This window comes from Pezoporus flaviventris, unplaced genomic scaffold (assembly GCF_033815535.1).
Source record: "Pezoporus flaviventris isolate CSIRO_AGI_PZ_B2104156 unplaced genomic scaffold, CSIRO_AGI_Pfla_v1 ptg000113l, whole genome shotgun sequence".
Lineage (NCBI taxonomy): Eukaryota > Metazoa > Chordata > Aves > Psittaciformes > Psittacidae > Pezoporus > Pezoporus flaviventris.
The window spans coordinates 553,229-567,726 of NW_026892661.1; the positions used below are offsets into that span (position 1 = coordinate 553,229).

General features: G+C 52.2%; 2 protein-coding genes across 2 annotated transcripts in view; both read right to left on the reverse strand.

Annotated features, from left to right (window-relative positions):
* Positions 1-29: 29 nt before the first annotated feature.
* Positions 30-1,123, reverse strand: TTC36 (tetratricopeptide repeat domain 36). Its single transcript, XM_061478125.1, has 3 exons — positions 954-1,123; positions 573-761; positions 30-496 (listed from the first exon to the last, which is right to left on the reverse strand). Exons 1-3 carry the CDS (start codon positions 1,063-1,065, stop codon positions 228-230), a joined length of 570 nt encoding a protein of 189 aa, XP_061334109.1. The 5' UTR covers positions 1,066-1,123; the 3' UTR covers positions 30-227.
* A 170-nt stretch (positions 1,124-1,293) lies between these two features.
* Positions 1,294-14,498, reverse strand: part of KMT2A (lysine methyltransferase 2A) — a 41,116-nt gene continuing 27,911 nt past the window's right edge. Inside the window, exons 27-36 of the mRNA XM_061478090.1 lie at positions 9,659-13,973; positions 8,880-8,960; positions 8,451-8,515; positions 7,900-8,070; positions 7,238-7,312; positions 6,813-6,987; positions 6,341-6,448; positions 5,859-5,942; positions 5,366-5,495; positions 1,294-4,989 (exon numbers count right to left, since the gene is read on the reverse strand). Of these exons, the coding sequence (XP_061334074.1) occupies positions 4,714-4,989; positions 5,366-5,495; positions 5,859-5,942; positions 6,341-6,448; positions 6,813-6,987; positions 7,238-7,312; positions 7,900-8,070; positions 8,451-8,515; positions 8,880-8,960; positions 9,659-13,973 (5,480 nt within the window). The 3' untranslated portion in view covers positions 1,294-4,713. The remainder of the gene's footprint in view (positions 4,990-5,365; positions 5,496-5,858; positions 5,943-6,340; positions 6,449-6,812; positions 6,988-7,237; positions 7,313-7,899; positions 8,071-8,450; positions 8,516-8,879; positions 8,961-9,658; positions 13,974-14,498) is intronic.

A 14,498-nucleotide genomic window follows, 5' to 3' on the forward strand; every position in this document is an offset into this window, starting at 1 on the left:
ACCGGCAACGCCACAAGCGGAGCCCGAGCGCCAGGGATGCAGGCAGGTTTATTGGGGGTAGAGCGGAGCTGAGACAAAGCAAGGCATTTCGGTACCTCCCATCCCAGCTGTCAGCCAGGGATGGAGGAGGAGCAACAACAAGAGGATCTCTGGCACCAGAGAGGGACCTTCTCTGGTGGCCAGGACGTGTCCAGCGCACACGCTGCTGTTCCCGTCTCCTGCCCGTCTCACTCACTCGCGGTGCTGCTGGGGTTGCGGAGCCGCCCCAGCATCTCACAGAGCATCTGGTTGCAAAGCGCTGAGTAGGGGTTGAGCAGCACCAGCTGCCGCCGGGCAAAGGCACTGCCCAACCGTGCCGCGCGCTCAAAGTCCTGCCGCGCGTCCTCGTCGCGGGCGTGCAGCCGGTGGATCAGCCCGCGCTGCACGAAGCTCTGGCAGGCGGCGCGGCCGCAGCCCCGGCTCAGCCGGATGGCAGCATCCAGATCCCGCAGGGCGCCTGGGCGGGAGGGGAGAGGTGTTGGGGCGCGTGTGGGATACCTGGGGGGCACCCGTGACCCCTCCGCCCTGCTCACCTGCCACGTCGCCCCGCAGCCGCAGGGCCTGGGCCCGGTTGTTGTAGCCCGAGGCGTGCTCGGGCAGCAGGCGGATGGCCTCGCTGAACCGCTCCAGCGCCGTGCTCACATCCCCCGACTCCGCAGCAGACACCCCCTGCAGCTCCAGGTCCTGCACCTGCTCCAGCAGCTCGGGGGGGAAAGCTGCCTCTGTGGCAGCACAAAGGGGAGCTCATGGTCAGGGAAGCGTCCGGCACCAACTCCCCCCTGTCCAGGGAGCAACGGGCATCGGGATGGGGCTGCTCCCAGCCCCCAGAGCCTACTTCCCCTGCCCACACACCCTGCGGCATCACAGGGACCCTGTTGCCCTTTCTAGCCAGAACCCATGCAGTGTCTACTCACCTTCCTCCTGGGTGCCATCCTCCTCTTCCTCGTCCAGCCCAGGGATGTCCCCGAAGGGGGTGCTGGGGTTAAAGATGGTCTGCAGGACGGCCCTGTCGTTCGCCGTGGCCATGGTGCCCTCCCTCTGCGCGAGCTCCTGTCAGGATGCGGGCGGGTGGCCCATGGCAGGTTAATGTTCACCCCGTGGCACCGCTTCCCCCTTCCCCATCCAACCCCAGGCCATGACCTGGCCGCACCACCCCCCTGTGTCCCAAAGGCTCTTCCAGGAGGAGCAGCCGTGGCACAAGGAGAGCACCTTCTCCCCCCCCCCCTCCCCAGGAAGAAATGGAGAGCAGCCCTCTGCAGCAATAAACTTGACATGTTTATTAATTAAACTATCACTTAAATAAAAAAAAGTGCATAGAAAATAAACATGTTTAAAAACTCCTTTGTTTTTTTTTTGTTTTTTTTTTTACAAGTATGTACACTTTTTTTTGTTTTTACATTCAGTCTTTTGCAGAGCTTTCAGCATTTTTTAACTGTTAAAGTATTTCCTTCTTCCCTGTGGCAGGGAGTTAACACTGATGGACTTTAGACACGGTTCCTCTTTTTTTGTGTTTTTTTTTTTAAAAAACCAACCCAACCAGAAGCTTGGAAGAACACAAGGGAGAAGAAGAGCTCGTTATACATGATAAGGTGTCAAGAAATGTAGTTCTAGAACATAACCTTGCCTTGGCAGAGCTTTTTTTTGTCTTTTTTTTTTTTTGAAACAATTATTCACCTACCTGTAGTTACTAAAGAGACTGTTAAGTTCAATAAAAGAAACACCACAATATAGTTCTCGGTTGATAAGACAAAGCTACTGCACCTCGTTAAAGAGACCAGGAAAGCACAGAGCACAGTTCCCCATATGCAGGTGGTACCCCAACATTCATAACCAAAACGAGAGGAAGAAGAGGAAGAAACCAAGTTGTACACGAACTGACTGGGCACAAGAAGGGCGAGAGGGCCGCGCGGCCCGGCTCCCGCCGGCGGTAGCCACTGGAACACGATCCTTACCTATAGTGTTAAGAATTAAAAGCCATGGACCGATACTGCACGAGGCGGCGTTACACGGTGCATTTCTATAGTAGTTCCTATATATATTGTATTTATAGCTATAAAAACCTGGCGAGTGCTGAGTGAGCAGTAGTATGGGTGTGAATGGTGCGATGCCGCACAGAGACCGTCCCGCTGGAGAACCTGGTATTGCTTCGAAATGAAAGAAACCAGAAAGGAAAGATACCCAGCCCTTTGCAGTGACCCGCTTCTCCTTAGGAAACGAACACAGACAACAAAAATTAACGCCCCAAGGGTCCTTTTTTTGTGGGTTTTTTTTTCAGTATTTTCAGATACCGTGATCTGCGTCAGTCCTCACAAAATGTACATTCAGACACGGGGAAGAGGCGTCGAGCCCACGCGCTCGCCGCCACGGCTCCTCCCGGCCCTGCGGCGCAGCGCGGCTCCCGCGGCACACACAGTTCCACTGGCCTGCAACAGCAATAGCAGCAAAGCAGCAGCGGCCGGGCCCACTGGAGGTGCCGGCGCTTGGCTCTCAGGGGTCCCACGGCCGCCGCTCCCCCCACACCAGTGGCTGTGGGCAGCGCTGCCCAGCCGGAGCCTCTGCCCACCACCAGGCCGATGGATCGGGAGGATCCATGTGCCAGGGAGGATGCTCCTCCTCTCCCAGCCATGCTCGGAGGAGAGAAATGGCAGCAGAGCCCAGCTACTGGGGCAGTTTTGGGCTTTGCTGGGCTGACCCAGCGCTGCCGTCAGAACTGGGACAGGAAGACCAGAGCAGCGGTGCCCGGGGACATGGGATGAGGCCCTGGCCCATGCTTGCCGGCCTCCTCAAGGTATGTGCGTTCCCAAACTGTCAGTGCATCATCAAATCATCTCAGTGACAAATGCAGCGTCAACGCGACTCCTGTCAACAGCCGTCACCGAGTCCTCGCCCCACAGTGCAATAACAAACAGAAACTGGCAGCTCCTGACCCACCGAGTGGCGTTCCCAGGTCACGGGAAGAGGCCTCGGGTGCCCCGCTGCAAGCACAGGGGTCTCTGGAGGTGCTCTCAGCCCTTCCCCACATCTTGGGGCTGCACTCCCACCCACCAGCACCTGGACGGCTGCTGACCGACCCGCAGGGAAGGGTGAGGGCGAATCCCGCTTCCTCTTTTCCATGGAAAGACTCATTTGCCTTCAAGAGCGCCTACGGATGGGGCGCATGCCCCAGCCAAAGAGGGGTCGGGGCTCAGGGCTCCCTCGTTTTATCTCAGTTTTCCCTCTAAATCCAGGCAGGATGCAGAGGCAAAGGGATGCTCAGCCAGAGCCTACCTCCTCCTCAGCCAGGCCACGCTCCCTCCTGCCCCCATCTCACTCATAAGTTACGTCTCAGGTCCAGCCAAACCTCCTGGAAACGGTTACTGAAGTCAAAAAAGCAGAACAAGAGTAAAAAAACCCAAAAATAAAGTGTACCCCCCTCTCTGGCGAAAGGGCCGGACTGGGTCCGGCGTTTCCTACAACCGTCCTAGGAAAATTAAAAAAACCCTTAAAAAGAGATTCTCTTAAATTAGGATAATACCACTGTTTAAAAAGCCTCGTCATAAGTGCTTTCCCCTATGAAGTGCTTCTCATAGAAAAATATACAAAATATATTTACATTTATAAAACCTTAAATACTAAACTGTAAACAGAACAGAGAAAACCCAACATCGTCGCGTGGTGGGCTCGGGGCTTTCCGCTCACCTCGGGGCTGGCCCAGGCGGGAGGAGGACTTGCGCTACCGAACAGGGTGACAGCGGCTCTTCACGCGCTGCTTAACGGAAGCTCTCACCCCAGCTCTCCCCAGCCACGTCTCCCCTCGCACTAGCTCCCCAGTGGCAGAGAGATGGAAACCTGGAACGTCTTGAGCTGCTGGAGACAGGACCTGGGAGAGGGCCACTTCCCTTCTGCACAGCCAGAGAAAGCACCGCTGAAAGGAAGCCTTTACTCGCAAACATCTGCAGCGCCCCAACTGTTGGCACAAGCCCTGTCTCTGCCAGAAAACAGCAGGAATTCCCCTGTGCTCAGGCTGGGATTTGGCAGCAAAGCGTGAGCCCAACCCTTTGGTCTAGCTGGGGGCTGCTCTGCCCTGCTGCCCCAGCTGAGCCCTCCCAGATGAAGGCAGACCCATGCAATGCAGCAGCCCCCTGAGCGCCGGCTCTCAAGTAGTGTTTTGCAGCACAAGGGACGATGGACACGTGCGGTCCTTGGGGCAGGGGGCTGGGGCTGCAGCCCTTGGAGGGAAGCTCACTCCAACATGGTGCTACTGAACTTCCGACACAGCCCTCGCACAAGGAGAGCTCCCTCTGAGCCATGAGCCAGCAAGGACGGACCAATCGCTCCCCCACGCTCGGGCCTGCGCCTGGGCTGACCTCTTGCTCCCCTCCCTTAGCATCTCCTGCTCACTAGCCCCACGCTAGAAACAAACACTGGGGTCAGGGGAAATGAGAACAGCAAAAACACAATCACGCTGAGGCTCTTCTCCAGTCGCCCATGTCTTTCACAAGGGTAAGTGTGCACATGCGAGACATGAAGATGTGGACTCTGACAGAGAAACAGCTGCCGGCCAGGTCCCGGAGCCCGGCCCACCTCGACTCCTGCCTCTGGCCTCCCTGGCCTGGCTGAGTGGCCATGGAGGGCGTCACACGAAGCTTTGGTTCGCCCCGGCCGCTCGGGGCTCCCTCGCAGCCGACTGAAGTTCTAGTTTAAAAACTTCCTGCACTTTTTGGCGCCGCAGTTACAGGGCAGCTTGTTGCTGGCGTCCTCGATGGGGAACTTGTAGTCGTAGGTGAGCTCCTCCCCACGGTAGATCTTGCGCATGGCGAAGATGACGATGTGCTTCTGGCCGTCGATGTTGATGACCCGGGAGTAGCAGTTGGGCTCGCAGGAGTGGTTGATGAAGCGGGCCGCGTTCCCGTGCATGGTCGCATCCACCACTTCCGAGTCGTCAATGCGGAACATGTAGCAACCGATGCCCTAGGCACGAGGACAGGGAGAGGGTTACCTCCGGGAAGTGAGATCAGAGCCACCCTAGCAGACAGCCTAGCTCATCACAGCCACCCAGCATCAAGCATAAGGGTAACTGCACCCTCTCTCCGCTCATCCGTGCTTCAATCGTTTCACCTCTGTGGTCTTTGGATCTGCAAGACTTGACTGAGACCCTTCCCAGCCCACATGAGGAAACAGGGAGTGCTTGTAGAGCTCTGGCAGGAATGGAAGTATCCCGAGGAGCCTGTAAGCCCGATTCCTGGCGCTCCAAATGTGGTTTTCACAATAAGCCTGTCCTACCGTCACAGCCACTTTCTAGCTCTCCTAAAGTCTTTAAGAACTTCTGCAAAAGCCCACAACTCACCTTACTGTCGTAGTATTTCTCTCGTTTGTCAGTGAGGATGGAGCGAATGACATTGCCTGAATATTCGATCACCATCTCACCTGCATCGATGTTCCTTTTGCAGAACAGACCCCGGCCATGGATGGGAGACCTGAAAAAGTGACAGGAACAGTGACTGTTTCAAAGGGAACAGCGAAGCTCTGCAAACACTGCAGAAGAAGGGTTAGTCACCACAGGGATCACCGTGGTACCAGCCCTCATCCATAACATAACACTAATGCCAGGTCCCTCCTGCCCACCTCTAAGCATATGCCTCAGCCACTCTAAGGTGAGCCAGCAAGGAGTAAGGTTTGTGATGAAGATGGCCTTTCAAATACATAATTTGTGCAGGGAGAAGGAGGCACAACCCCAGACCTGCTTTTCCCCCCTCAATCTTGCAGTCTGTATTCCTAGAAGGTTTCCAGATTTCACCTTCCTCTGTGCCAGAGGCAGTGGCACCAGAGCAGAACCGTACCTGTAGACACCAACTGCCTCCTTGGAGGTCTTCTTCAAGTGTCGGAAGCGCATGGGCATTGGCAGATCCATACTAGTCGCCCTCCTAGAACAAAGAAACCCTGCTGAGTGACAAACTTCTCTTGAGAGCCTGTGCCACGTGTTATCTAAGAGGTTTTCCAACACATAATCATCTAGATGCTGCGACACTGCAGCCCACCGAGGACACAAAGTTATTACGGTGCTTTCATATATATGTGAAAGATAATTTACTCCCTTTCCTCCCCAAATTCTCTTGCAGATGGTTTCACATTAGCAAGGAAAAGAAACATTAAGTTGAAGACTGGTCTGGTGCTCACCTCCAGCTGACAGCTCCCTAGGAGTCTCCTCTAGATTTGCTCTAACCACCACCTCAAAGAACACTGCGCATAACTAAGGCCCATCAGCTCCTTCTGACATTGCAGCCCTATTTTCCCCTTTGAAACTTTAAACCCTGCTTCATACCGGGCTGATTTCAGCTGTACTTCTTCCTCTTCCTCGTCATTTGGGTTGTATTCTGGTGGCTGTCGGTGTTTAGAAGCCAAGAAATTAAACATATCAAATGCAGATTTCCTGCAATTTAAAGAGACCAAAGGAAGTTTGCTTTACTGTCAGAAGATAAATGTGGCCGCCACAATAGTTTGACCCTTTTACACCTTGTCCAGTCCGTTCCCTCTTAAAACCTTCTAAGCACCAGGGCAACACACAAGCTTCTGAGAACCCTGAATGAAAGCACCAGGAGAGCTTTGTTAAACAAAACAAGGCCAACAAAGTGGCAGAGAGAAACATGCTAGAGGCAATATAACTGATTTACATGTGAAACTCACAAACAGGAGAGCTTAAGTGCTGTAGAGATCTGCTGATTATGTCCCTCCATGGAGTCAGTTAGTGGAGCAAATGGGCCATTAACCTGAGGGATGACAAAGCTCACACTTGCCTCAAGTGGACTTCAGCCCTGGCTGAGCCGTGGGGGTTCAGGGGAGGTTCATTGGCCTCCTCTGGCTTATGAAATCTGAACTTGTAGTTGTGGCAGTGCTTTGCTCCGTACAGTTGCTCAATCAGGAACACCACAGTATCATGGATAATGCCCAGCATCCTCAAACCGTTCACACCTGGAGCAGAAACAGAGCACAATCAACACAAACTCACTGACAGCACCAACCTGGAGCAGGAGAAGGCAGCAGCCTCTCACATACAACAGGAGCATTCCATGGAACAGCTTTCAATCCTTTCACTGGGAAGAAATTATCCTCCATAGAGCAGTCAGAGGCTGCACTAAGCCTCTACAGCTCTGAGACCTTCCAAACAGGAAGATATGCTCACTCTCACACGTGCAGAAGTGGGCTGGGCACTGGCTATTACCTGCAAAGGAGAGCTGCTTCAGCCGGGCATTGGATCGGGCTTCTTGTACTTTGTCCGTCAGTGACTTCCAGGCATCTGCAGACGCACAAACAGAGCACGACACTGAGATCGTGTCCGAGTAGGGGGGGCTCCAGGAGTGCCAAACCCCATGCCTTGCTGTGCCTCTCATTTTGCCACGGCTTACCAGCTTCCCAGTGAAACAACATACCACTGGTGGACTTCTATGTACACACATGGTATGCTGCTTTCCAACAAATTCTCATATTTGTTTAAACTAATTAGGACTATGAAGTTTGCATCCTTTCATGGTAAGTTAAAGTCCTCATGTCCAGTTGCCTCCCTCCTCTCCAAAATTCCCTTTGGCATAAAGTAAGCACCTTCAGCAACTGCTCTGGAGTAAATTTAGATACCCCTCTGTCTGATCCACATGGACTATGTAGTGACAAAACATGGCTCAAAACCATTGGTCAGCTGACTAAACAATGAGATATATTCACTGAATATATTCTACTGAAAGAAAAAATCATCAACAGAATCCAGCCATTGTTAGGAATTTGGGTTGTTCTGGGGCTGTAATTCAAGACTTTGATCCTCAGAAGTCCTAACTTTACTTCTAGCAAGGAAAGCTAAAACCAGTGCAACCAAAAGCCCACAGTTCTCACCTTCAATGCTTTCTGCGCAGATCTGAAAACCATCATCACTAGAGATCTCAAAAACCAAACCTTTCTTGTGTTTCTTCTCACCCAGACACTCTTTTCTCTTTTGCTCTTGCTGAAGCCAAAACATAAGTGGGGAGCTGAAAGTGCTCTCTTCTTCCTCGAGAGCTTTTGAGCCTGGAAAAGACAGGAGCCAGCATGAAGACAGAAACTGGGTCGAATGACATTTTTCCACTGGTTGTTCCATGACTGAACATTCCTGACTAACCTGCCTTTTGACCCGTAAACCTGTCCAAGAAAAAAATCTAGACAGTGCTGTAGTAAGTGTGAAATCTCAAGTGCTGAAATTCCCACAAACTTAAAATAGACATACAACTATTTGTCTCATATCTATTAATAGCCAACAAACCTTTCCTCCCCTCACAGCAAGAATACCATGGTTATCAGCTCTGAGGTTTTTCCCAAGAGAGCGAGACACACAGGCCCTGAACTTCCAGGTACTCATCTCCCAGACCTGGACAGCCCCAAGACTTGGTGCTTTTGAAGAAGTGACATACCTGCATTCTCTTGTTCACTTGTTGCATTTTGTGTTGACTGAGATTCTGACAAGACTGACGTTTGCCTTGGGGGGGGGAAGAGAGGAACACAGAGAGAAATATTTAACAACCTGCCTCATTTCCTCACCAGGCTGAAAAGCTGCCTATAAAATCTTGAGAACTAGACAGATACAATAACCTTTGTGCTCTGACATCAGTTCTATTGGAAACAAACCAGCAGGTTCTACTCAGTGGCATTCCTTTCTGAGGCCTCTATTTCTCTGTGGGTAGCAGTCTAACCCAGTACAGTCTGTGACCTGTTCTCTGTGTTAGGGCTACTCAGTGACCGAGGCTCAGCCAACACAGGGTGAGGGGTCATCTCCTCAGCCAGCTGTAGCTTCCCAGAGACACACACACCTTCACTGATGGAAATGTCTGTTGAATGCTTACCCTGCAGACTGGCCACATGGCTTCTGCAATGGCTGATCTACGCTTGCTGGATCCTGTGTATCTGCCTTCAGAGGAAGGGTCCTGGAACAAAAAAAATGAGGAACACTGAAAATACCTGCCAAGCCACATGTGCTGGGAGTGAGACTGGAAAACGCAACAGATCCATGGGGAGCTGCTGCGAGTGAGTCAGCAGTTCACAGAACTGCAGGAGTAGAAACAAACGTTCCTGGGATACGAGGAACCAGATCACACTTCCAGCACCACAGCAGAATCCAGACTTGCACTTCAACAGGGAGGAGGAGCAAGAGAAAGAGCTCTGGCTGTTTCAAAAGGGTAAGCTGTTGAAAGAGGTCTGGATCGATGTTTTACAAACCAGACTCATTGCAAGACAGGAAGACAACCAAAGAATTGCACAAGCGATGTGCAATGTTTCTCAGTTGCCAGCAGAGGGACGTTACTCTCAGTAAGAGAATCATTTCGGAGAACCTGCCACTCTTTGGAGTGCCATTTTCTCCTCTAATATCTCTAAACCACTCTTTAATTTGCCAGAACTGTCAACGATGAATAACGTCCTCACAACCCTGATCCTCAAAGCCTTAAGTTTTGCATCCTTCCCCCTCCAGAAGGGATACTCTTTTACATATCTACTTTCTGCTGGCAGCTGTGGCTTTTATCTTAAAAATTGCCCAAGAGAAAATTTGCTGCAGAAATGAGTGCGAGATTCTTCCTCATGTTGTTACAAAATCTCAGGGATAAGCAGAACCAAATGCTCCTCTTACCCTGCAGCAGAGACCTGGGGTACAGCGACAGCCCCTCTCTCAGGAGCATGTGCTTCAGAGGAACCGGTCCATAAGTGAGATGTTTTGTGCTTCTTCCCATTCCCTTTGTCTAACGATGGCTGAATGCGTTTGATTTTTGGCTTCGTTTTTGTGGGAGCCAGTGCGGAGCTGCTGGCTGACTGCTGGCCAGAGGAGGGGGAGCCTCCGGGAGACGCGGAGCTGGCGTGCATCACGGATGAGGAAGTCTTGCTTTGCTCCAGTCCAGTGTTACTGGGAACGTCGACCAGCTGTGGAAAGCTGGACAACTGCGTTGTGGCTGAAGCTGTGCCGAGGTCCAGCTGGGAGGAAGCCACCCCGGATTTGTTGGCCAAGAGCTGCGTCATGTGCTGAAGCTGGTAAGAGCCTTCCGGGTCGGTAGAGGAGGGAGCAACTGTCATGCCCATCGTCTGTGCTGAAGGCAGAACGCATATGCTTGATGCAGCTGTCATTGCTGCTGTAGATGGAGTCTGGGATGCTCCCAGTTGTGAGAACATCCCAGAACTTGGTGGTAAAGTCATGTGCTGCTGCTCCTGACCAAGACCAAGGCTTTGCTGACTAGCTTTGATCAGGAGGTTGCTTATCGACCCAATGTCCCCTAATAATCCAGGGCTAGTTAATGTTACCGAACTTTGTCCTAGAACGTGACCAGGAACCGACCCACCGGTGCTCGGTGCTGCCGTGGCCTGCATGGACACGACATTCAGCACTGAGGAACTCGAGGCCAGGCCCGACACAGGCCCTGCAGGGAGGTGGCTGGCCTCTGGCCCTATAACGCTGGAAGACGTGCCCACGGCAGTGGCGGTCCCACCTTGTGGGAGCAGCGACGCTTGCTCAAAATACATGACCCCAGACTTGGACCGTTTGATAATATTGGGGACGGTTCTGTGGGACGTGGAGTTTGCAATAGCTCCCAAATCCAGCGGGTGGTTGGAAATTTGGGAAGGAGCAAAATTAATTAAGGTCATGTTGGAGACCATATCAGGAGGAGCTATAGCAGAAGGGGTTCCTGAGGGAGCCAGCTTCTTGTTCTTCCGTGACTGCAGGCGAGATATGGGCCGCTTCTTGCCCAGGGCAGCGGCTGGAGTAGTGGCGGCAGTACCTAGGTCTGTCCTCGGACTAGCTTCAGACACCAGGAGCTGAGGATCGGGGGGTGGCTGCACCCCTATGAGAAGCCCTGGAGAAGGACTGCTGATGTTTGGTGGGAAGCCAGTCTGAGCAGCGGTGGAGAAGGGATGGATATGCTGGTGATGGGACATGGGCAGCAGCCCCTTGCTCGTGGGAGGGAACAATGACTGAGACGAGGGCAAGCTCGGATTTAATCCCGTGGTTAGCGTGAGGCCGCTGCCCATGGGCCCCAGCACTGAAGTGTTGGTCTCCATCACGCTCTGCGCGGAGCTAACGGAAGGTGTTAGCTGGATCTTCTGAGTAACCCCATTGGGAAGAGTTTGGAGGACGTACAGCGGCTGCATGTTTTGGTTGACTACCAGCAGCTTCTCTGCGGCCGGCTTGAGGTGGGGTGGCGTTGTCTGCACCGCAGCATTAGAGATCTGCGAGGGGCCAGGGCTATCTGTGGAGTTTGGCACGTACTTCTGGCTCTGGAGGGGAACGGTGGGTGATACTGGCACCTGGATACCTGGAGTCCCGCTGTTCCTTGTTAAATCCTGGTTGCTGCCGTGCCCTTGCTCGACAGGGCCACAGGGCGGGCTGGCTATGTGCTCTGTGTCTATGTGACCCTGAATGAAGTGGTCGGGAGTTATGTGTCCTTCAGGGCTGGGGTCTACTCCTGGGCTCAGGAGAGCTGCATCGCCCTCCCCCGAGGCAGATTTTTCTGTGACCGTCACTCTCTTCTCCCCAGACTCCGCGGAGGGCAAGGTGAGCATCGCCCTCTCCCCCGAGGAGGAGAGCGAAGACTCCGAGATGACGGCGAGTCTGTTGTGATTCTGGCTGGGCACCGTAGGGCTGCGAGTGGTCAGAACAGAGAGGTCAGAAGGAAGCTCCAGCGGCAACTCAAACTGCTCCTCTGCCGATATGGAGGACGAGACGCTGCTGTCCACTGGCTCGGCGGTTGGCAGCTGCTGAGAGAACACCTCAAACAGACCCATATCCTTCCCACGGTTGCTGTCGAGACCCAAACCTTCTCCCAGGGTTAGAAGTTCAGAGGATGAGGACTCCGGACTTTCTCCCAGCGCCTGCATAGATGGCGTGTTCTTTAGTACAAAGTCCATGATGTCGGAAGGGAGGATGTTCCCACAGTCATCGCTGTTGTTATTGTCAGAGTCAGATTTCAGGAGTTCTGTGTTGAAAGTGTCCAACAAGTTCTTGTCAGAAGGTGTGCTGGCGTGAGCCCTGCGGCTCGTTTCCAGAGAGCTCAGCTGAGCTTCCAGAGAGTCCTGACCTTGCGCTTTAACCCTGCTCACCGGATGGCAGTTATCCATCTTTGAGTCGCTTTTGTGGACAGAGGAGCTCTTGGTGACTTGCACTTTCTCACCGGCATCTTCACCTCTATCTAGCTTTAAGTTCTCCGTTCCATTTTCCTTACTGCTCCTTTTACTTACTTGACTGACTTTTCTTGTGGTCGCCGTGACGCTTGTATCACTTTCAGTTCCATCATCCACACCGTCCAGCTGGGAGATTTTGGGGAGATCACACTGCTCCTCCTCCCTGAACAAGCTGTGGGACGCAAGCCTCTCCTCCGCGCTCGAGGAAACCACCGTTCTAGTGAAATTGTAGTAGTACAAGTCATCTTCATCTGATGTGCTCAAGTCATCCGCACCGTCCACTTGTCCTTCTGCAGACCGTTTCCCCCGCTTCTTCCCAGTCGAGTTACTGTAGAAGGGAATGTCTTCCTCTCCGTAAGACCTCACGCCATACAGAGGAGTCAGTCCAAAGAACATATTGGATCTGGCCCTAGCACTTCTCCGTGGATACCTCCGCTTGTACGAGCCCTCTTCTTGAGCTTTAGCTCCATCCTGGAGCATCAAGTTGTTATCTTGAACAGGCAGGTTTTCATACGTGTTATTCTGTGATTCCTGTGCTGGTGCTTCATTTGGACTTCCCTGAACTACAGGGTTATCTTCCTGGCTTTCCGAGGTTGAGGAGGACTCTGCCACCACAGCCAGTTCTGCCCCTGCAGGCTGAGCCTCAGCATCGCTTTCTGGCTGTGCATTTTTAGACTGGTTTTCACCTTCCATCTTGAGTGGTGTCAGAGTGACTTTAACAGTGCGCTTTCTAGGTGTTGGTGATTCCTTGGGGGCCACTTCGATCTGCGCTGCAGAACCTTTGGATGGCCCTTGGGAAGGTGGGGACTTATCGCCAACTTTTTCAGCAGGAATACTGTTACACAACCTCTGGTTAAGCTGTTCCGTTGCCAAACCCTGATTAGTGAATTCTGGTTTCAGGTTTCCTTCATCGCTGCCTACTGCTTGACTCGAATCTGTAAGAGGTTTCAGGGAATGCTTCTCTTTAAAACTGTCTTTCACTAACTTCTTCCCTTTCTGACGCCTGTCTTTAGGGGCAGAAACCACCTGCTCACTCGCTGCAGGAGACCTGCTATTTACTCCAGCAGACTTCAAGGTCTTGGCATCCATCTCATCAACCCCGGTCGTTTTCTCCAGCTGCACAGGTTCCATGTGCTGATCCCTGTCTTTCCTTGGGCCTCTCTGATGCAAAAGTGGAAAGGATATTGCCTCTTTGGAAGAAAATGGTCCTGAACATTCTTGAAAGGTTCCTACTTTAACATTCATTTCTGCACCCGATGAACTGGTTAGTTGAATGGACATTTTTGAGTTTCCTCCAGAAGCAAAACTATGAGCTGAATAATCTGGGTCTTTCAAGGTCGATGTTTTCATCTTCTCTCCTTTAGAAGTCACACCTTTAGCTAGCAAATCCAAATTGGATGAATGTCCTTCTGTAGACTGAGAGGCATCCAGCTGGTAAGTTTTACTTCCGCTTATAGCCGCTGTCTTCTGGGAGCCTGAACTGGTGGAGCAACTTTGAACTGGAGCACTTGGAGTACCCACATTCACCGATCCCACAAAGCGGTCAGTACTCTTGACGCTCGGCTCGTGTTCTGAGGAGGACCCCATGCTGGAAGCTGCAGATCCGCTGTGCCTGGTGTGAGTGTTCCCAGCTCGTGTAGGGGAAATCATCCGGAGTTTTGATTGCTGCTGTGACAAAGAGGAGGTGCTGTGTCTCCGAGAACCGATGCTCTTCAGTCCAGAGGACAGCAAAGGATCTCCTACAGTCACTATTTCATGGGTCACTGGTGTAGGACTTCCTGAGAAAATAAGGCGAGAAAGACTGTCAAGTGATCTGAAGGCTACATGATCAATGCACGCCCAATCCCTTCAGTCAAGACACCAGAAATGAAAACCTTTCAGTGCAATAGCATTCACATAATGATGATAGCTGAGCTGGCTATTAAAGATCTGATACTGTCAATTAGTGTTCAGAAAGCAGAGTTGATAGGTTTGCATCTCAGCATTCTGTACCTCAACTTCTGATCTGAATGCTCAACATTGCTTTGAAACAAAGCGTGACCCATTGATACAGAAACAGCAGCTGAGTTACAACAGCAGATTTCCAACTCTGTCTAGAAAAATACCAACTGAGATGAGAAAGTCCCTAACCTGTACTAAAGGTCTTCTGCAGTGCTGCTACTGTACTGCCCACACACAGCTTTCTTCATCCCAGTTTTTGGTTCAGTCATACATTTCTCAACAGGCCATCTCTACTCTCTATTTTCAGAGCTTTCCTTCCCTCAACCCTGCTGCCACGGCACTGTTTTCTCTAGAAGCAGAAA